Raw genomic sequence first — 22,068 nt, 5'->3', positions numbered from 1 at the left:
ATGAAGACTTGAGCCAGTGGTAATTAGAAGCCAAAACCTGTGCCAGTAACAAGATGGGTATTAATAGGGTGCTGGCGCATTTAAAAGACATAAATATAAGCTGGGGACTTCGGTTTTCTGAATGATTTATTCAAAGGTAAAAGCAGCAGCAGTCCGAGCTTGTCTCTGCTGGGAAGAAGGAAAACTTCTGCACAGAAGCCCCGTTGCTTTGAAAGGCTTTGCAGTTCCTGCAAGTTTTGTTTAAAAAGCACACACTGGGATTTTTAACATCATCCATATTTCTTTCTTTCTCGCTCTCTAACTTTCTGCTCAACAATTAAGTGCTTGTGCTGCAGACTGAGAAAGCCGCAGAGCTGCCTTGGCCCGGAGCTGGGAGACGTCATGGATTCCTGAGTGTGAAGTTTGCAGGAAAGCCCTCAGTTTGGGAGATGGAGGCGATCCAGGGGTTTCCATGGCACTGGGATAAACAGGAGGAAACAGTGAGGGAATCCCGTTATTTTACAGCATTCAAAGACTATAAACACTCGGAGCAGGGAAGGAAGTGGCCTTTCCCTCTCTAGTAACCCTCATCTCAGAGCAGGGAACTGACTTCACTTCAGGAACAAGCTCAGCCCAGTTCGGATCCCTCTTTGCACCTCCAAACGCTTACGGAGGAGGCGAGCAAGAGGGGTTCCCTCCGTCTGGGCGGCACTGGTTGAACATGGTTTAAAGAAGATTTTTTTTTTCTTCTTTTTTTTTTCCTTTTTTTTCTGCTATTGATTTTTTTTTTTTTTTTTTTTTTTACATTCCTGATGCAGAGAGAAACTGCCTGCAGGCTGGTACATTACCACCACATCATGAGGTCTATGGATCAAGGTAGGGTCTTACTCCTGCGCTGTGTGTCTGTCCGTGTGTGTGCCCTCCTGCGCGTTTCCCTCGCCCGGGGGTCTCTGTAGGTGGCTCCTCGGACAGGTGGTTTGTCCTGCCGGCTTTAGCTCGCCCGCAGGCGGCTCGGCTGAGTAGGCAGAAGGGTTTCATGGCGAGAAGGTCCCTCGGGGAAGGGACTGGACTGGCTTTAGGTTTGGGTTGAAGCGCTCCGCGAAGGCGATACAAATCTGTTTGGAGAAACCTCCTTTAAACTTCAGCCAGAGGGACTCTCCTCTTCCAAGCCATCACCCCAGGAGTCCCGCTGACTAACCTCCCGGCCGCTTAACCCTTCCGCCGCCTGCCCAGGTCGGGGGCTCGGGGCGTCGCAGGCGCCTTCCCGGGCCCGGCGGAACCCGCGGCAGCGCGGGGCCGGCGGCTCGGCGGCCGCGCTGCCCTCGGGGGTGCCCGCGGCTCCCGTCGGGGTCGGCAGCCCCGCGGGTTGTGCGGGCGGGGGCGAGCCGTGCCGGGGGGCTCGGGGGGGGGCTCGGGGCGGCCGCCGCGCTCCCCTCCCGCCGCCGCCGCCGCCGCGTCCCGGTGCCGGTGGAGGCAAGAGTTAAGCGCGGCGAGAGGAGGAGTCTGCCCCGCTGGCAGCGCTCCGCGCCGCCCGCCCGAGGGTCCGCTCCGGCCCGAACCATCACCCCCCTCCGCAGCGGAGGTCTCCCCGCTACAGCCCCGGCCCCACCGCGGCGGGGGGCCGCCGTCTAGGAGGGGCCGCGGCATCCTCCGTCCTGCCCCCGCGGTGGCGAGCGAGGCTGTGGGCCCCGGGGGAGGGCGCGGCGCCGGGAGCGGCCCTGCGTGGGGACGCGGAGGGGGCTGCAGGCACGGCAGCGGCCGTGCGATGCTGGCACGGAGCCGGGGGAAGAGGCGTCCCTCCGAGCGATGCTAGCGGACAGGGCGGGGGCTCCGGGCACAGCCGTGCCCGGGGCTCTCGGGGCCGTGGTGGCCACCAGCGGCGGATCCAGGCGGAGGATGCTCCGCGCGAGGAAGCCCCTCGCCGCCCGCAGCCCGGCTCTCGTAAAGCACCCGTGGACCAGCGAGCCCGGCTGCTGCCGCCGGGCCCTGCAGCGGCCTGCCCAGGCGGCCTGCCCGCTCCCCCGGGGTGCTCGGCGCTGCACCCCGCGGGCCGGGCGGGAAGCGCAGGTGAGTTGCAATGTTGACAGGGCGACCGGCCGGGGGAGCAGCGTGGAGCGGGGGCAGGAGGTGGAGAAGGGAAGCGCTTTTCCATCGACTCGCTCCATTTTAGGTTCCCCCCGCCCTCCGGCCGGCCAGCGCCGAGCAGCCGCCGAGCCTGCCCGCCGCGCTCCGCTCCCCGCCCCGCCGCCAGCGCTGGCACCGCCGCTCGGCCGCTGACTCAGAGCCGCCCGGCGCTCCCGGGGCCGGCGGAGGGGGTACGCGGGCTGGGGGGGGGATGAGGCGGGTATCGCAGGGCTTCGTCTGAAGGGCCCTTAGTAGCGGCTATTTGTTTTCTCCTGTCGTAGCAAGCTCCCCAGGCACCTGCCAAAACACACTCGTTAACACGTACACCCGAAGGGGATCATCCGAGAGCTCCAACTCCCGGACAAGCCAATAGAACGACTCTGAGTGGCTTTATACCGCCTTAGGATCAGGCCATTGCCCTGCCTCGTGTATCCTCGGCTTTCTCCAGACAAAACTCCCTCTCTCCTGAGTGCTTCAATTGCTCTTAGTCACTCTCACAACACCCCGGAGAAGTTATTTTCCTGCAGAGAGAGCAGGAAAGGGAAAGATAGGAGACTTCTTGCTCTTCTCAGTGCTGGCAAGGTCCCGCTCTCACCTGCTATAGGATAGCAGTGGATCAAAGCACAAGGCAGCACTCCAATGGCAGCTACCAGGCAGCACTCCAATGGCAGCTACCACAACTCATTCCATTGCTATGCAGCTCTGCTTTCCCCAGAGTAGATGTTCCCCAGAGCCCTCCAGTCACAGACCAAAATGAAAGGCACTGATTTTTCTTTTTTTTTTTTCCAGATCAAATATTTGAGACTACAGTAGCCAGATGAGCAGTGCAGTCAGTTGCACGACAAAGCCCAGAGATGCTCCAGAGGGAGTATGCTCCTGGGCCCCAGCATGTATTTTTCCCTTATGCAAAATGCTTGCTCTTGCCAGTGGCATAGGAGCGATGGGAGCAGACCCTGGCACTGACTCACCTTCGTGTCACAAGCCTGCTCCCAACCTTGCCACAAAGAAAGAGTTGCATGAAACTGCTAGGGGTTAATAGCACATGGCACTTTTGGGATCAGTCTCTGGCTTTGGGAGGATTTCGGCACCCACAACAAAGTGCAAGAGCCTCATTAATGTAGGGTGTGTAAACGATGATGTGTTAATAATTTTAGGCCCTAGCCCCCTTTTATGATTAGGGCGGGCTCAGAATGGGGAATGAAGACTTTGCATAGCCTAGCAGCCTGCTAGCAAAAAGATGCTTCAGTAGCTTTGCTCCCTGAGCTGTGCTTCTGCGAGTGTCAGCAAGACACTACCACAGCAGAGATTTTCATCAGGTGACCATGAGCCCCTGTGCCATCTTGTTGTCCCGCATCTGTTAATGCTCCGTCACTCGAGGTAGCCCCTTTCTATCTGTAAGCCTGCCCTGCGGGACACAGCTACACCAGCTAACAGTCAGCAAATGATTTCAGAGTCTTTCGTACAGGGCAGGAATGACATTCACAGATGGGACACTGACATAATTGGAGCACTCTTTTATAACATTCCAATAGATATTCTAGCTGAAATGTTTCATCATTCATTTTTTGAAAATAGCCAAGGATAATAATATCCTAGAACTTCTTTTCCACTACTGGCTTAATCTATTTTTTTTAAACTATGATATGTGCATTCCTTTGGTTTGCACAGCAGACTTCAGAACTTAATGGGAACATGGAGATATGAGCAATTTTTCCATTGTCCTTTCTTGCCAAACCACTTTAAGCCTAAAATTGGGGGGTAATATCTCTGACTCAACCTGACCCCAAAATTGAATAGTAGCATGTGTGCATGTGTGTCTCTCAAAGGAAGTACCAGAATATCTCTCTCTCTCTTTTTTTCCCTCTAATAGCACTCCCCACACTCCAGACCAAGCAACTAGTCACTCACAGTCTGAGCTCATTTTAAAGAGCTTGGATTAAGTCCATGTGCAAGTTTTAGTTGCCTGTTAAATTTCTAATGCCTGCCACATACACCATTAGAACGCTTAGATTTTTAAGACAGCATTGACTCGTATTTTCTTTGGGTTTTAGCTGCTAAATAGACGTGCAGCATTTTTAATCCACTTTACCTCTTTTTCTTTTAAAACGTTTAATATGAGGGTACTACAGTGTTACAGATCTAGTGTAAATTATGTAACGTGGGCCATGTAATAATTAGCACAGTCACCGTATTTCTGAGACTAAACATCTAAAACTTTCTTCCGCTCGGAGCATCATCTGATCACTTGTATTAGTGAAGTTACTGGTACAGGGAATACAATGGAATGGTATAAGTAGAAACTGAAAATAGTAAATGATAAATTAGATCTGCAGTAAATTTCACCACTGAAAAATATGTTAAGTACTTTTTAAATCATAGTTTATATTACACTAGAAACTACTCTTTCTTAGCTTTGTTTTTGGATTCCTTGTCCCCTAGTACCTAGGTAGTCCAGTATTCACATACTTTTAAAGTTTATTAAAGCAAAACCCTGCCAAAGGCAAGCACTGATCCAACTATGTGGAAAAGGCCTCCTTCCATTCTCCAGTTCCCTGAAATGGCAGCACAATGTATTTCCAGTTCTGCTCTGTGCAGAGCCTGCTGCAAGTATACGTGGCTGTAATTTTTGTTAATGCTGCCAAGGACAGACTTTGCTTAAGTTCTTCAAACACCTTTTTGGCTCATGAAAACAGCTTTACAGAAAAAAAATAGGAGTTAATGCTGACTCCCAGATCGCTAAGGTGGGTGCTGTGAGCCCAAGTGGAGTTGTGACCAGCGGCCGGGGGTTGTGGCCATGTTGGCCTTTTGATAGTGGTAACAGGAGAAATAAATGGAGGATCCTTGTAGAAAGGAAGTGTTTCTGATATGAAAAAAAATGAGATTTAGGGAAACCAACTAGTATTTCTGGTCTTTGGACACCGTATTCCAGCCTTTCACTCCAGCACAAATGGAAAACAAGCATTGGGAAGTGTTCGTCACGTTGTTTGGGTTTTTCCTTTGATTTGGAGTGGCTGGATGCTTTTTCTGAGTGTATGGATTGAGCTGAAGAGTCCACAGTCCAAGTCTAGTAGTTTCCCTGCCTTTTCTTCATCGCTAATTATTAATGACAGACCGTGGGCAGTATCTGTCAGTTATGTAGTTATAACAGCTAAAACTTAAACAATTTATAATGTTTTATTTTCATTGTTGGCTCGAGAGCATGTTTTGGGTCTAAACTAAACTACGCTCAGCCCTTGGAGGGCTCCAAAAACTACAGCTGTCACTAGAGCTGAATTCTGCAGCTGGTTGCACCTAGTAATGGTTTCACGCATCTCTAATATTTAGGCTAGATCTATATTTTGTAGATTTGCACCATTTCTGCTCAAAGTAACACACTGGTAGGTTCCAACACAGCCCACAGAATATAGCATTATAACTCACACCTCTGTGCACTCAAAGCCTGCGGAAACTGTTATTCCTATACGTTATGCCGCAGAGGTCATATGGGACCAATGTCCTTACGTGCCCTGTGAGCTGCAGAAGGGAGCAGGGGGAATCCAGTCCATTGTATGCCCGGTGGCTATCGCTCCTTGACATCTGTCCAGTTGTCCACTGGGCAAAAGAGTTGAATCCTATAAGCTGAGCTAATTCCTACATTTCTCTAACACTTTTCTCATTGCTGTCTTGTCACCCTAATTCCTCGCCAGTGTCAGAATTTACGATTACACGTATTAGCAGTGAAACTATTTCGGATGACATGGTCATCTTGGAAAGCAAAAGGTACATTTTCCATTTGTGGAGTATTACTAATTCTAGGAGTAGCTGAGGATAAGTTTGAAACTTCACATGCTTAATGGATTGCAGGCGAGCTAGGAATAAGGGATCGGATAAAGATGTAGCAGAAGTTGGGGTCGTTTCCCCATGCTCTCCTGCCAATCACCCATATCTTACTTAAAAAGGCCAATGTTATTGTTCATGTCTTTTCTTTTTGTGGCTAATACAAATGATGCTATCCAATCGTGCTCCATGTGTTGTTAGCTGCAAGGATGACAGCTCTCTTTAGTGCTAAGCCAAGATCAGCAAGTATATTTGGTTTTTCTAATGAATTTTAAATAGAAAGTCCAATGATAAAAGGCTAGCGCTCCAGCAAACGGTAAGCATAATTTCAGAACAGATATATAAATAGTCCAATTTAATATATGTTTTCTTCACATTTAAACAATTCAGAACGAATCAAGCCCTCAGACAGAGCAGCATGTGTTCCCCAAGGGCCGGCAGCCTCCGTTCCCCACGCACGTTCCTGAGGGTAAGAGCTCAACCCCATCTGCAGCTTTCTGGGGTGGCCTCATTTCTGAATGCCGGTAGCCAAGACCGCTAATCACTGGCTGCTCTGGCTTCCCCATCTGTGCCCGGCGGCAGCAGAGCCCTGTCTCTGGCCGAACCAGACACTACGAAACTACAGAGAGCGAGCGCCTCATGTAGTATTAAGAATCGCTGCAGCAGATGAAGTAGACTTTAACTGTGGTCTCTAGCTCAACCACAGAGCAAGTGCTGGATCCATTTCAAAATAGGCTTCAGCGGTCCCTGCACCAAGCAAGGAGCCACATCGGGTCAGGCAGCAGCATCGTGTTGCACAAGGGGAGACAGGCAGCCTGTGACCCTTTCACACCGCTTACACACGTGCGTGCACGCGCACCCAGGGCTGTGTGCTGACCATGTGGAAACCCAGCAAAGCGCCATTCCTGGTTGTTTTGGCAGCATGTGCAGGAGAAAGTTCACATAGTTTAGTCCAAGGAAGCTATTGTGTTACTATGTATATTATGCATTAATGAGAAAAAATATTGTCCTTTTAGTCTCTGCTGAGTTAAAGTATGGCATTGACTGCAGTGAAATCACTCATTAATCTAGTGGCTGTGAATACAGAATAATGGCTTTTCCCTCTCCATTTAAATTGCACTCCAGTGGGAAATATATAGAGCGAATACAGCAGTAGGGTTCCCGGTATGTCCGGCTAACCATCTCCTTCTGTAAATACCTCAGTAAAAACTCCGGCACATCCCATCTGCAGGATCACCTGCCCTTTCTGCAGCTCTGGTTTCTCTATCCCTTGGCACTTTCCAGCAACAAATTAATGCCATGAAGGCCTAATTCCAGTCTGATTGCTCCCCTCCTGCCTTCAGGCAGCCACCACAGCAGTTTTTGCCGTTCCCCTTGCTCCCCTTTCCCACCCCGAAGCGCTGTGCAGTGTTTCTGCTCACCAATAGGTGCCTCCAACGCCTCCCAGTAGCTGCTGCGGGGTGACCAGCTGGTACAGAGCTCGCTGCTGGGGTTCTTCAGAAGCTCAATGTAGAAACTCATTTCAAAGCACAGGAAAAGTCCCAGTTCTTGCACTCTGGACCGGCAAAGGATGGAGCAAAAGGGTGTGATGAGAAGGTGATTTGTCATTACTTGGTTGGCCACATTAATGATAAAGGTGACAGGGTATGAGCCTAAACGTAGAGATTCTGGTTCATGTGTGCTATGAAACAGACTTTCTGTGACCTTAGACAAGTAACTTAGGGTCAGATCTGTAATGTAGTTAGTCCTGTCGTGCTAACAGGCTTAGCAAAGAAAAACAAGTTGAAGTAAACACCAAAATACTTTTTTAATGATCTCGGTCCCTCTGCCTTTGCCTTCCCTCCCTGTCTACAGACTAAGAGCACTTTTCAAACTCACAGACCCGGTGACAGCCATCCATACACTAATAAAGGGGACCATACAAACAGGTAAGCGAGGGAACAGAGTCTTCTGACCACAGATGTTCTGAACACACAAATTTAGGATCTCCAGTTACCCACGAGTGAAGTCATTGCTGGTTGTAGCAGCCATTGGAGGGGTAGAAGGCTGTTGGGAGGCAGCGACCAGCACCCTGTGAAGGGCCTGGGGAAGATGTTGATGAATAGAGTCAATGTGGCAAAGGTGGCCGAGGGTACCTGGGGAAGCTGGCAGCACCAGCAGTGTGGTCAGCAGGGAACGCAGCAAGAGCCCATTCTGTGAAACACTGTTTGTGAGCAAGGCAGGAGGAGAACAGAGGCCTTGTGCATGATGGACTTGATGTTTCTGAAGGTGCTCCAGTTAAGAGAGGTCAGCCTGTGATTACAGAACGAGTCGCACCCAGAAACCTGTCTGCTGCTGCCTTAGCAGCAGCCTGGGATGGGAGCTGCAGGAGCATGTGGCATAGGACGTGCGAAGCCTGGAGAAGGCAAGGACAGGACCTGGGCTACCTGGAGCTGCCGGAGACCCTGGAAACCTCAACAGAAAGGGGCCTGACTGCTGGGGAGGAGGAGGCTGCGTGCAAGACAGCAAGTCATGCTCAACCTAGGGTAACAGGGCAGAGACGGCTCACCGAATGGGGTTTCTGGAGGCCCCCATCCCCGTGCGAGGCCATTACTTCCCTCGCAGCTTTGCTTTTCCCTGGTCCGCTCCCCTTCCCCTCCTGCCCAGGCCCCTCTCCTCCGGTCTCCCACCACGACGCCTGCAGGCATCTCCCCCGGAGGGACCCCCCTCTCCCCCGGGGCTGCGGCCCCGCCGCGGGGCCGATGCGGTGCGGTGCGGTGCGCGCCGGGCCGGGCCGGGCCGGGCCGGGCCGGGCTCCTCCTCCCCGGGGGCGGCCCCGGCGGCAGGTGGCTGCTCGGAGCAGGAAGCTGCCACCGCTCGTCGCGCCAATCGTCCTCGTGTGCCGCCGCCGGGCTCGCCGCCCGCATCCCCCGCCGTCGGGGGCAGCCGCGCCCGCCTCAGCGACCCCCGGGAGAGCTTTTTGCTTGTTCCCCCCCTTCTTTTTTTCCCCTCCCTCAACTCCTCTCTGCTTGCGCTCGGAAGGATACCGACGGGTTTCGCGGCGGTTATCGCACTTCGGGCCCCTTTCGGCAGCCGGCCAGCCCCGGGCGAGCCTCCGCTCCCGCCCCGCCGCTGCCAGGCGGGCTCTGGCCGCGATGAGCGCCGCCGCCCAGGCTCCGGAGCCCGACCCGCAGGAGGGGGGCCCCGGGCAGGGCCCCGGCCCGGCCCGGGAGGGCAGCCCGCAGGAGGAGTTTGACTTCTCCATCCTCTTCGACTACGACTACCTGAAGCCGATTGAAGGTTGGTGAGGAGCCGCCGCAGGAGGAGCCGGTGCCGCGCCCCGACGGGGCGGCGGGGCCGCCTCTGCCGGACCGAGGGGCTCCGGGGAGCGGGCCGGGCGCTGCCTGCGCCCTCCGGCAGCCCCTCGGAGGGCGGTGGAGACCCGGCGTGCTGCCGGGCCCCTGCCCTGCCCGGGGCCAGCCCCGGCGGGGCCCCTCGCTGGGTCTGCAGCGGGGCGTGTGCCCCGCTCTGACTGGCCGGGACCGGCGTGGCGGTGGACGCCGAGCGGCGTGCTGCTTGCCGGGCTGGGCGCAGGGCTGGGCTTCTCGGGTTTTGCGGAGCTGCTTTAGCCAGCAGGCGCTTGCGAACGGTCGCTGTCACTGGCGGCAAGTGTCTCGGTCCCCATCTGGTGATGGAGGATCTGAAAGCGGCCGTGGGACCTTCCTATTATTTACAAAGTTGTGCACCCGGGTATGAGAGCGCAGCTGTGAAAGACGAAGCAGAAGACCTCAGCTCGGTTGGTCTCCTTGGGACCATCGTCATCATGGTAGAGGGTGTTCTGGAAACTCAAAAAGGCCGCTTGAGCACCGGGTCTAGGAGCCCCAAGGAGTTAGTTACCTGCGATGAGTCTGACCCTCCTGCTTGGATGGCAAGGAGCTGGGGAGATCTAGGTTCCAGTTTAGGTCCAAACACCATAAGCTTAAGTTAAAATAAAAAAAAAAAAAGATTTGCAGACTGTTCTCCTACTTTTCTGAGTTTATGCAAGTCTGTGATACTAAAGCACTATGACAAGTGTTCCCTGACTTTCTAAATGATAATTCTATCTGTTGATATTAAAAAGCGATACTTCCTATCCCGTAAAATACAGATTTGTGTAAACCAGACAAAGCCGAAAGAGACAGGACCCAGAGGAAAGAATTGCTGGGATATTGTTTCTAAGATACATTTGTTTTGATTCTGCAGAGCTGAGAGGTGGTATTTCTCTAGGGCATTTGAAGAAAGAGATGTTGTGTTCCTAGGGGACAGTGCAGGAGAAGGAGACCTGTTAGGCCTGAGTTGTGGTATCGTGAGCAAAATTGAGCGTTGTTACTGAGTTTTATTCTTTGTTTACTTGTTTAAATATACAGATGTGCACCAGCATCAAAGCTGAGTGAGGATGGTTAGTGTCATCAAATGTACAAAGCTGAATTTTCTTTCAAGGCTTAATGTAGATCAAACCATGCTAAAATAAATCCACGATGGGGAGAGGTCAGTGATTTTAATGAAAATACATTAAATCTCAGTGAAAGCTTCACATGCTGGGGTTTTTCACATCTTTATAGTAGAGAGTACTGCTGTGAAGCCTTAAGTGGGAAGTTCCACAGAATATAATAGTACGTAGGTGGGGGGTAGAAAGTTTAATCTTCAAACCACATAAATGCAGAGCAGTGTATGCTTGTAGTAGAAGTAACTTCCTTCTTGAGCCTGCTTTATCCACATTTGAGTGACTGGAAACCATAATTAGTAGTAATTTTGTTTGTTCCAAAGATGGAAATCATTAGCATAAAAAAAAAAAGATCACAACCCTATATACTAGCATTGTAATCTGGAGAACATTCTCCCTCGCTTTGAAAAGACACCAGCTAGAGTCTGTAAGCAATCCAGTATACATCCGTGACCTTTAATGTACAAAAGATTAAAGCATGTTTACACGAGACCAGAAAATGTTCAAATTTTGAGAAAAGGCTTTATCCACATGCCGGTGGTAAATGATGCTCGTTGTTCATGCGCGATTCTGGCCTCGTCTGAACTGCAGTTGGGAAAACAAGTCCTTTTCAGTGGAGGATTCAAAATGGAACCAAAACCATAGGAGTGTCTGTGGATCCCAGCACTTCGGTCTGGTTCCTACATTCAAAGCCTGTCTGAAAGAGGCTCTGGTTTCCTCAGAGTCTGGCCTGCTCCACCCGCCGCTCACGACAAGTCCTATAATAACAAATCTCTGTAAACAAGCTAAAAGTGATTTTTAAAAATTTTTTGAAAATTTTTTTAGGGAAAAAATGTAAATTTGGGGCTCTAGGAATGGATTGGGATGAAAGCTTATTTCTGATAAATGATTTTTTAAATGGTTGGGATTTGACAGTATCCACCTAAGCTTGTGTTTTAAAAGTAGGATCTATATCACAACTTGTTTCCATGGAAATGCCAGAAACGTCCTTACTGAAAGCGGTTGGCATTCGGTAGTGCTTATGTGTGCCTGAGACAACAGAAACATGGACTGCTATAAAAGCGACAGGGGGAAAAAGGGTAAATAAAAATCCTACGGTCAATATTATTAATATTAGATATTCCTCCCTAAGCCAACCATTTCGAAAAGCAGGAGTTCTGTACAAAGTGCCATTTTCCATGTGCCTTTTACTTTTACCCTTACTTGCCAGGCTTTATTTAGCTGTCGTCTTCTCAGCATTTGCAAACCAGAAACATCTGCCTTCAGCAGGCTGAACTCAGAGATGTGCCCAGGTGAACAGGCTTTGGGAAGTTTGGGCAAAGGGGGTGTCCTGCACTGTCAGGTTGAAACTGTGATTTCACTTGGGCATTGAAGATGTTTTCTGTCTCCTTTTAAAAAAATGTGTTAGATGCATTCCCTTGAGGGATACATGTGGAGGTATTGCTAGTGGTATCCTAAGTTTTAGCTTATTTTAGACTTGAAAGGTGCTGAATATCCTTGTTTCTCAGTGGAGAAGATTGACAGAAAGTCAATGGGCATTTGAACTAGTTCCTACAAATAGGAATCCCAGATGAGTAAGTTCTGATAACTGCTTTGTGTCTTATTCCATAATACCTGTTGTTGGTCACTATGAGAGACAAAATACTGAAAAGCCAGACAACTTCTCTGCTTTGGCAGCTCACTTCATGTATTTTTGTTCTGTGTTCACTGTGTGATGAACCACTGAGGGGTAAAGCTGCCACGTAACTTAATATTTGAGGTTAACCCTTCCGAGAACTGATCCTCTGAGGGGTGTTTTGAAACTTAAAATCCAAACAAAACCCATCTTTAAATAAGATTCTAGACAAAATCCTGCCCCAAGACAGCAGGTGAGAATGCAAATGGGAAAGGGTATTTTCTCGTAGGCTCAAGCCTTTGCTGTAGCTCAGCAGACTCTTACATTGCATCTGGTGATATGAATCTACAAGGTCTACGTATGTATAATATGGAGAGAGGAAGCAGGGAGCATCTATAAATATTAATATTCCTCTAAATGCTTGTTTGTATGTAGACAGGCTCTCAGGGACATTGCCACGCCTTGTAGGTGTCAAGCCCTGCATAATTTGCCTGGTTCCTTCTTTTTCTTCCCAGTACAAAGCTATTAAAACGAAAAAAAAAATGCTTGCGGCTCAGTCCTGGTGACTGGCTCAGTAACACAGGAGGCAGTGTTCAGCGGCAGCCCTGCAGTAAAGAAACAAATATGCACATGTAACAGAGAATACCAGATTTCACTCAGGAAACCAACTTTCACTTTGAGCTTCCAAGCAGCTAGTGTAAATAACAGACGACTCGGCTTTTGAAAAATGCAAAAAAGCTCTGGACTGGCCCCTTCCAATGACAATAAGCAAATTATTTGTAAAAATTCAGACTCTTTTACTTATGCAAATAAGGAACTCCATTTAAATCCCAGGAGCTGCACTGCAGCAAACGGATGTGAAGTCAGAACTGAAGTTCTCCCCGTGCCCTCCCTTGGCTCCCTTGTCCCGCACGCGGCTATCTTTAGCTTTTCCTAGATGATGATTTGTACAAACCCATGGGGGAATGCAGTTGCTCGGGTGATCTGTTATTCCTTAATTTTGTGCTAATTGGCAAGGTCACATTTGGCTGACTGAATGGCTTTGAAGTTACTACCTTGTTTAAAAACAGCAGAGGGTGGGCCCTTGCAAAGCCATGTGTGCACACACTGGTGTGCGTCCTATCCAGCTTGGGAAATCTCTGGAGCCCAGCAGGACCCGGTGTGGATTTTCCTTTCTGCCTTTCAGAGGTGTGTGAAAAGGAGTTTCTTAAATCAAGGGTTAAGTCCTTTGAAACTTAAATCCGTTGATCATTTTCACCTGTGTTTTAACTCCTCTAGCTAATCAGTACTAAGGGCAGTCCTGAAGGTGTCTGGGGAGGCTGCCCGGCCACCAGATGGCTGGTGGAGCTGCCTGCAGCATTCATGAGTCTGTCTATAGGAGCTGGTTTGCCATTTGTTTACAATAGGGTAGGATGCAGAGTCCTGCTTCCATTCCCTATTGTGGGAAGAGGAGAGATGGTATAGTGAACTAGTGGCTGGGTAAAGGCTATGGAAAAAAGGGGGAAATAAGAGCTGGCAGCTTGGAGGCAGTTTGGGTGGGATCCTAGGGGACTTGGAGGTAGGACTTCCCTTGTCGTGAGCCTTGGGTGACACAGGGGAGTAGGCTGTTGGCTGACAGTAACGCTGACTGAGAACGTGAGGAGGTGCTAGTGTTGTCTGAGTGCGAAGCTCACTTCCTTTTAACCCCCTTTCAAACAAGAAGGATCTTTTGGTACTGAATCAGAGGATGACGTAGCAGTGAAATCTCAGGCTGGGAAATGCTCGAGTGAAGGGAGGTGGGAAGCACTGAAACTGCACATGCAGAGGGGTGTCGGAGGAGCTGTGCTGAAACTGCTGTACTGCTTGCCGAGATGTCCATCAGAAAAGCAGTGGAGAGGACAGTCCTTTGCAGGAGTATTTCAGTCTGTGTTCTGGGATGCAATAATCAGGGACAGATGAACCCTTGAAGCCGGCACAACCTTGGGTGCAAAGCTGTACCTCTGGGGCATCTGCACAAAGGTTTCAAAGCTGCTTCAGATATTGAAAAACACCTTTGCTAGGTGGATCCGTCACATAATTATTCTCTTGTAAGGGGGTGCAATGTCCTCTCACCTCCTTGGGCAGCCCAGCTGGTGGGCTGCAGGGCTGCTTCCTGCCGTCTCCAGTGTGGCAGAGGGCCAGCAGCGTCAGGTTTGCTGTCCTCAGATCCTGCCACCCTAACCAAGCTCACCTTGGCAGCTCAGGAAGAAGCGTGGGTATTGCTGGGGCCATCTGCCTGGAGCTGTTCCCGTGCCCTGGACTGCTCCACGTTCCTGCTGGTCTGTGCAAATGCAGAGAGAAAGCAGCTGGGCTGCTGGGGAGCAACCTCTCCTCGTCCCCCACTGCCCCTCTCAAAGGCAGGAGCTTGACATTGTTTACAAAACCAGCCTCCCGTGGTGCTCGCCTGGGGAAGCTGGGATGTTGGCTCGGGTCTGTCCCTTCCTCGAGTGGATTCCAAACCCCAGCCTGCCTTAGCCGAGTTGGCCAGGAGCGGGGGAGCCAGTCCCCTCCTACTGAAGCAAAAAGCAGAATGTCTCCTGATTTCGATGGAAGAGCTGTTTACTTCCGGAGGGCAGCGCTTGCTGCTTCACCCAACTGCCCCTCTTCCCTCCCCCGGTGAGGTCAGAGCCTTGCGTGGTAGCATCGCCGGCATTTCCATGGCAACAGACCGTGGAGTCACAGGCGTGGGCAATAGCACCCAGGACAGTGATTTCATTGTACCTCTGAAGTTATGCAGGGCTGGGACTCGGTCAGGAGATCTCCCCAAACCCCCCAAGCCCCGGGTCCTGACGAAGCCGTGCCGATGAGTCAGGGCCGGCAGCCTCTCTCCTGCCCGAGACGCAGCCTCAGCCTCTGGGCATCTCTACCTGGCGCGGTTCCCCAGGCACTCTTCAAACGAGCCGAGGTTTTCTTGTCTGCAGTCTTGCCCACATTCCTGTGTTGCTGCCTGCTTTATTGATAATTTGCCATGTGGGGGGAAACTAAATATTTTTGCTCTACGGAAGGCTGTGGGTGTTGTCTGCTTGGCAAAGGGCGCCTGCCTCGCTTGCTGCCTGTGAGCGCTGGGTGAGCAATCCCGGTTTGCACGGCCCGTAAAGCACTGCAGGGGAGTGCTCTGCGAGAGTCCTATATGGAGGCAAGGGCATGTTGCAGCTTGTTTTTGTGTGTGAGTGTTGTTATTAATATCTGGAACATGGATCCTTTTGGAGGGAGAATACCAAGGATGAAAGTGCTTGTTTAAACACAATATTTCAGAGAAAAGCAAAGAAAACTTGGGTTATCGAAAGCCCAATTTTTAATAGGCGGAAAGTGTGGGTGGTGGTGTGTATTTGTTTTTCAGAAGACTTTAAAAATTACACATTCACATACAAATATATGTTTGCTTTCCCCATACCCCTCAACACACATCTATACATGCCAGCTTTGCTGCTCAACATGTGTTGTGAGGAGTTGTAATTTTTTACCTGTTGTCTGTGTATCTGGCCCAGATAACACAGTTTAATGTGTACGGCGGGGCAGCTCTCACTGTAGGTGTGTTGAATGGGGAACTGAAACGGTCGCCTGTTCCTTGTTGTGAAGCTGTTCAGCCTGGAGAGCTTTTCTGCGATTGCTGATCACTGTACGAATCCTGCCTCACGTCCTGGCGTCAAGCCTCGCTCTGCTTGGTGCTGATTTTGCTCTCTTGCATCAACTTAAACGGGAATGATTCTTCTGAAAGCGGTGGGAGTGATGTTTTGTGTGACTGCAGAGGGGTGTGTTGCTCTGTTGAGTCCGGAGGAGTGATGATTTTTATTCAAAGTGAATCGTAGCATCAATATCTAGGCTTGATGCGTCAGAGTTTGAGTGATGTGAATGACACGCTATTCCTGTGAATGCCAAAGCTCTGATATCTGAGATCAACGATGCTAAAAATATGTTCGGCTCAAAATTCAGTTACTCGTTGCTGTTTTCCCATCCCCAAAACAGCTGTGTGCTGGGATTAAAAGCCAGAGGGAACCTTAAGAAATCTGCAAGCTGGACTCTCCCAGTCATCTCCCATCCCGTCACATAGACTTTCTGTGTGCTGGTTTGTTTGGTCGGCTGGTCGGGGTTTCCCGCTAAACACAAAGGCTCAGCAGTTCCTGCTACGTTTTTTCTTTTTGTGGAGTTTTCTCCAGGTTGTGCAAAACATTGAGCACAAAAAGTAGTAGTAAAAAATCAGTGGAGGATTTTGCTTTTACACTAAGAAGCGTTTAAAACTGAAAATGAACAGAAACCCCTGAAATTAAATCACAACCTCTCTGCGTGCAAAAGTTTCACTATGATCTCTTGCTACTTTTGCAGAAAGCGCAGTCAGCTCCTACCTGGCTTTATGTACAATATTATTTGCTCATGGGAAATGCTGCCTCATGTAGTGTAGGAGTTGGAGAAAATGCTGGAACAGTTAATTTAAATATTTAAATGCAACCCTCTTCGCCTATGACACATACTGATCTGTGCCCAAGGGTGAGGAGACAGTGTGAATTAATCTCAAACTGTGGAGCTTTTTCAGGTATTTCCTGCTGGATACATTTAAATCTTTAAAAACATATAAAAATCCTGATAATATTTTGCATGCTTTTGTGTAATGACAAATGTTCAGCTCCCAGGCTGGGGAAGCTGCAGGAGCTGATGTACGTTGAGCAGTCTGTCCTGGGGATACTTGGCATGACTCTGCTCTCTCGGATGCTGCTGGCATTAAGCACCCGATGGGGTGCTGGAACGAGACCAGAACTGGGCTCAGCGATGCCAATGGGAATTCTGTATTGCCTAGAAGCATCCCTGTACTCTGCAACATGGGGACAGTTTGCAAGACTGAGAATCTCTGGAAATTGAGGATTTTTTGCACCAGGAGAGAGGGTTGCACTGAACACTTACCCGTTATTGTGTATTTTATAATCCCTCTCTGGCCAAAACGTTCCTTGAGCTGAAATTGGAAAGTGATTGCCTGTAAACATGGGGCTGGATCCTTTCTCTCTCTCTCTCTCTTTTCTAACAAATATTTGTGAATGTGTTTCTGATCATCTGGTGCTTTCTCATGTGAAACCTGTCACCAAAACTTGTTGACATGATATGGAGCCAAACAAATCATCACACAGAATGGACTGTTTAATTTAAGAGCTTGAGCTCAGCTTTGGTTTCCTGAAGCCTCTTCTGGCTGGACTTTGCTGTATGAGAAAGGTTTTTCTCCCTTCACCAAAAGCTGTTCCTCAACCTTTTGGCTTTACGTAGACCTATTTGGAAGTGGTTTTGTGACGTGATGGTCTCAGTCCAGCTCCTGGTTGACAAAAGCTGACCAAAGTCACAACACCCCAATTGGCGCTAAGGGGTGTATTTGGCAGAAAGAGTAGGAAGGCCAGCAGTGAAACGGGCGGAGAGGCTGACGTGTTGCTGACCCTTCCAGGTGATCCCTCTAGCTCAGGGCTCAGGTAGAGGGAGCCCGGCCGGGCAGTGTGGAGGTGTTTGCAGTGCTTCTGTCCATGCTGCATCTGCTCTGAGCACTTGAGCTTCCCTGGCTGTTAATCCAGTACTTTTCACAAGCATTAATTGCAGTTAAAAAGAATTAAACAAATATTTACCTAATATCAGATCACAATCAGTTTATAAATATGCATTTTTTTAAATCCATGATTGCTCAGCTTCTGTAATAATATTTATAGTCTTAAAGAGACCCTTCTTTTTCCAGAAGAACCGACTCCACATAAAACCAACAGCCCACCCTCTGGAGTTACATACGCTCATGATGTCTTGGACTGTGGCCTCAAGCCATGCCCCCTGCCTTTTTCTAGCCTTTCTGCAGATCCCATGGGCAGATATGGACAGCCAGATAGCATAGGGACAACACCTACACACCCTGCCAACGCTGCAGGGGCCTCTGCTCCGAGCCCTAGGATTGAAATTACTCCATATCATGAACTGATTCATTCAGGGGGTCCCTTCCGCAGCAGAGACACAGATGTTCTTTTGGTAGAACATCAGTCAAACTCAGCTACCACTAGCCCAAGGGTTACCCTGCCTGTCCCTGGCTTTGAGGGCTACAGAGAACCACTGTGTCTGAGCCCAGCTAGTAGCGGCTCCTCTGCAAGTTTCATTTCAGAGACAAATGTATCTCCTTGCACGTCACCATGTGTTTCACCAAATAATGGTCCTAGTGATGACCTTTGTCCACAGTTTCAAAACATCCATACTCATTATTCTCCTAGAACCTCTCCAATAATGTCACCACGAACAAGCATCACGGAGGAAACCTGCTTGGGACGACATTCACCATCACCCTGTCCCAACTCAAGGTCTTCATCACCAGGTGCAAAACGGAGGTACTCTTGCACTGAGCTCTACAGTACTCAGCTGCCTTCCACTTCTCCACGACAGTCAAGGACCCCCTCTCCACAATCCTCTCCTCGCATCCCCTTGAGAGAAGACAACTCTTCAGTTACTTACACGCAGTTGCCCAGCGCTTCTCTTTCCATGGATGCTATGAACAGCCTTCCTACGGATCCTTCCTGTGGTGTTCCCACGAAAATTTGGAAAACCAGCCCTGATCCTTCATCAATGCCTTCCCACAAAAACAGCATTCCATGTCACGTCTTTCAGACTGTTGACTTCCATGGGCCTTGTGAGCAGGAGGACAGGAGAAACTCAGCCCCAGAATCAATTTTGTTGGTACCTCCATCCTGGACAAAGCAACTGGTGCCTGCAATACCTATCTGCAGGTATGTAACGCTTCTTGTGGTTGTGTGTTTTCTCATGGCGCGATGCCCTCTGGCATGCGTAGTGATCCCTAGGGAGCGTTTCCTTGGGCAGATCCTGCTGCAGACCAGAGCTAAGCGCTCAGGGACAGCACTGGTTAATGGGAGCACAATCCATTATGATTCCGAGAGGTGAAAAAATCCGGGTTTGGAAGAAACATCATCAAAGTGGTTCATTGGTAGCACAGCACATGACAAATTCAAGTTTCCAAATTATTTGTCTAAAAAGCAGATTGCAAACAGCCTTTGACAAAGGCTAAACACTCTCGTTCCATCCTGCTGCTTTTAAAGAAAATGGTTTGATTGCCCTTCTAAATTCAGGGAATGTCTCAATTACAAATTTCCGTCAAGGATGAAAATGCTTTAAATATTTCCTGATTCAAAATAGAGCACGCTGCTCCAAGTCAGTCTGAGCATTTGGTCAACCCCAAGTGACTTATTGTTGGTTGTTAATTTGTTAATTGTCGTTTAACCCAAATCTCAGTCGTTGGCACTACCCTCATCAACTCCCTCCGTTGTCTGGCGCTGGCGGCACGCAGGTCTGCACCCTGAGCGGTGCGTATCTGCCAGGACGGAGGCTGCCAAACGTGTGACTCCACTTGCAGTCACCACTGGCACCCTGTCAGCCCTGCCATCCCGCTCGGCAGCAAGGTTGTCCCCACGCTGACGTTATCCCGTGCTGCTCCCGACCTGCTGAACGCAGATTGCGAGTGAGAGAACAGGGGCTGTGACTTGCCTTGGCTTGTTAGCTGGGTCGTGGCAGCAGTTTGTACTAACAAAATGAGAGTTGTTTAAAATCCAGTGCAAGCTCTAGTTGTACATTTCAGTGTATTGATTTCATGTTATAAACCCTTGCGTATTTTGATAACAGGAAAACTAGTATCAGGTAAAAATATTTAGCGTTTTATTTGTGTGCATTTTAGTATTTATGGAAATTATAAATATTATTTACGCAACTGGTAAGTAATGGTAAATGGAGTTAATATTTCACAATATATGTTCTGTGATCAAAGTTTAAGATGCACAGCAAAAGCTAGATAAAAGAGAGGGATCTTTGCAAAAATATAACTGCTACAGATATTTCTGTTTAAGAAATAGAAATATTCTGTTCTCTCCTGCAAGGAGATGGGCCCACAGAAATTATTGTGTTCATCCTGAAGTTCAGCAGAGTTTGTGATCAAACGTGAGCAGGACAGCATATTCTCATTGCAATTAATAGCAGACTCCTAAATGTTTCAGTGAGAGCAGCCCCGGTGGGGTACATAGAGGAAAAAAGGATCAGGGCTTTGAGAAACAAAGTGCTAAAGAGTTTCAGCTGGTGTGGTCTCTCTCTGCCCAGTTTGCCCGTCCAGTCGCTGCCGCCCCTCGAGTGGCCGCTCTCCAGCCAGTCTGGCTCCTACGAGCTGCGGATCGAGGTACAGCCGAAGCCGCACCACCGGGCGCACTACGAGACGGAGGGAAGCCGAGGGGCCGTCAAGGCGCCGACCGGAGGCCACCCCGTTGTCCAGGTAAGGGACTGGAGAACAGCTCTCTAGAGGAAAAGCGGGGGGTGAGTTCATTTTTTAAAGTCTTGCTGGGGGCTGACCCTGAAAGAGGAGGACCATGTGAACCTGGGTGTGCTTGTAGATGTGCATAAAGTGTCTGAAGTTGAACTGTGGTGAAGTCCTAGAGTTTTGTAAAGTTGGTTTGGATTAGCTTATGAAAGCTCAGAAACTTGGGCAAAATATTTGCCACCTTTTCTGGGCTATTTGTTAAACCTCCTGTGACCCAGCTCCATCAGAAGATGTGCAGCTGTCCTGAATTCCAGCTGCGCCTGTTTTACCTTGAGAACAGACTCGGCTGTGTCAGCTAGGGCTTTTTGTGAGGTTCAAAATGTACAAACATCAAGCCTGGCTTTCAATCTCAGTGTAGCTCAGTGACCTACCAAACTGAGATTCAAAATAGCTAGCAGATGGTGTTGGATCTGCAGTACCACGTCCTCCTGCCAGCGGTGAGGGAGGGCTTTGGAGCCGTGCTCCCCCAGGCTCCCGCAGAGCAAGTCCATGCGGCAGAGCTGGTACCTGCGTTTCTGGCTGTATCTGACCTCGGTGCCTGGCCGCTCCGTGCAGCCAAACTGTATACGACTCCTACACATTCACTTGAGGTTTAAAGAAAGGCAAAGCAACCTTTGTTAACCTCGATGGATGTTAAACTGGAGTTTCCCCAGAGTTAACAGCTGCCTTTTGCTAAAAATGTCTTTCATGCATTTGCTTTTTCCTTAGCAATTTTACTCTCTTTTTTCTGTCCACTGGTTACATGGTAGAACTTCTAATTTTAAGCCCGTTTAAATTTAGCTCAGAGAATTTTACCCGTGTGTAACTGAAGCACTCAGTACATCCATTTCAATCTAGTGCCTGGTTTATATGTAACTTGCTGGCGCCGTGTCCCACCTTGCGTGCAGTTCTGCTTATCATCTGTGGCAACGCTGCCTTCTTTCTGTCCTGGATGGACACCACCACAGGAAACCGGTACTAGCTGTAGTAGCCGTGTGAGGAGGAGACAGCAGGGCAAGATAATGACATAGCAGTGGGGATGATTTCAAGAAAAAGTTTGGCCTCTATAAAGCTGTAGATATAGAGGGGACATGTTTATCGGCTTTGTAATTTTACAGAGAAAGGGTGAATGAGTTTAGGCAGGAGCTCCCCTGTGATTTGGGCTGATGTCAGTAGAGAAACAAAATTTTATATTTTGAGGGATCATTTCTGTTGCTCTAGAGAGTGCAGTTCTGGTCCTAGCTATGCTTGTGAGACGGGCAGTCACCCTGCTGAAATCAGTGAATGAAATCCAAGCTGACAGTGATGGAGGTAACAAAGTTTGGCCCCTTGCTGACCTGGAAGGTGGATGAGCTGAACCCTTATTCTGTTGTGGAGGGTGAAAGGCTTTTCCTTCACTTTTCAAAGGTTAATGTAAAATAATGGCTGAGTAGCTGCACTGGAGCCATTCGGGGCCACTTCAGTCTTCTCACTGATTTCCTCCCAATTTCAGCCAGCGCCATTCAGGAAGGAAAGGCAGGCTTTTGGTGGGGGTTGCAAGGTGTCAGGGTGATATTGCTGGTAATGAGGCACGGCAACTGCACGGAGCAGCCACAGCTACAGCTTTCGCTAGACAAAGTTGGGGTGCATCCTACAGGTGTTCCTGTCACACTCAGGACTTGTTATGGCAAGCATGAACCAGGAAAATGTTGAAGTTTATGCTTGATTTTAAGCATGTGATCAATACCGCTAATTTCACTGGGTTGGCTTGTGTTT

At 49.4% G+C, this 22,068-nt stretch overlaps 1 protein-coding gene across 6 annotated transcripts in view; it reads left to right on the top strand.

The window, feature by feature from the left end:
• Positions 1 to 781: 781 nt before the first annotated feature.
• The window catches only part of NFATC2 (nuclear factor of activated T cells 2), a 103,564-nt gene continuing 82,277 nt past the window's right edge, over positions 782 to 22,068 (top strand). For 2 of the 6 annotated variants that reach the window (XM_075517447.1, XM_075517448.1), the window contains exons 1-3: positions 8,780 to 9,198; positions 17,719 to 18,745; positions 20,121 to 20,289. In XM_075517447.1, the coding sequence (XP_075373562.1) occupies positions 9,054 to 9,198; positions 17,719 to 18,745; positions 20,121 to 20,289 (1,341 nt within the window). In that variant the 5' untranslated portion in view covers positions 8,780 to 9,053. Of the gene's footprint in view, positions 856 to 8,779; positions 9,199 to 17,718; positions 18,746 to 20,120; positions 20,290 to 22,068 lie in introns of those variants that run through there. The other 4 variants (XM_075517449.1, XM_075517450.1, XM_075517452.1 and 1 more) reach the window with 4 other exon arrangements.

This window comes from Mycteria americana, chromosome 14 (genome assembly GCF_035582795.1).
Source record: "Mycteria americana isolate JAX WOST 10 ecotype Jacksonville Zoo and Gardens chromosome 14, USCA_MyAme_1.0, whole genome shotgun sequence".
NCBI lineage: Eukaryota > Metazoa > Chordata > Aves > Ciconiiformes > Ciconiidae > Mycteria > Mycteria americana.
This window is presented reverse-complemented; position numbering and strand designations above follow the sequence as displayed.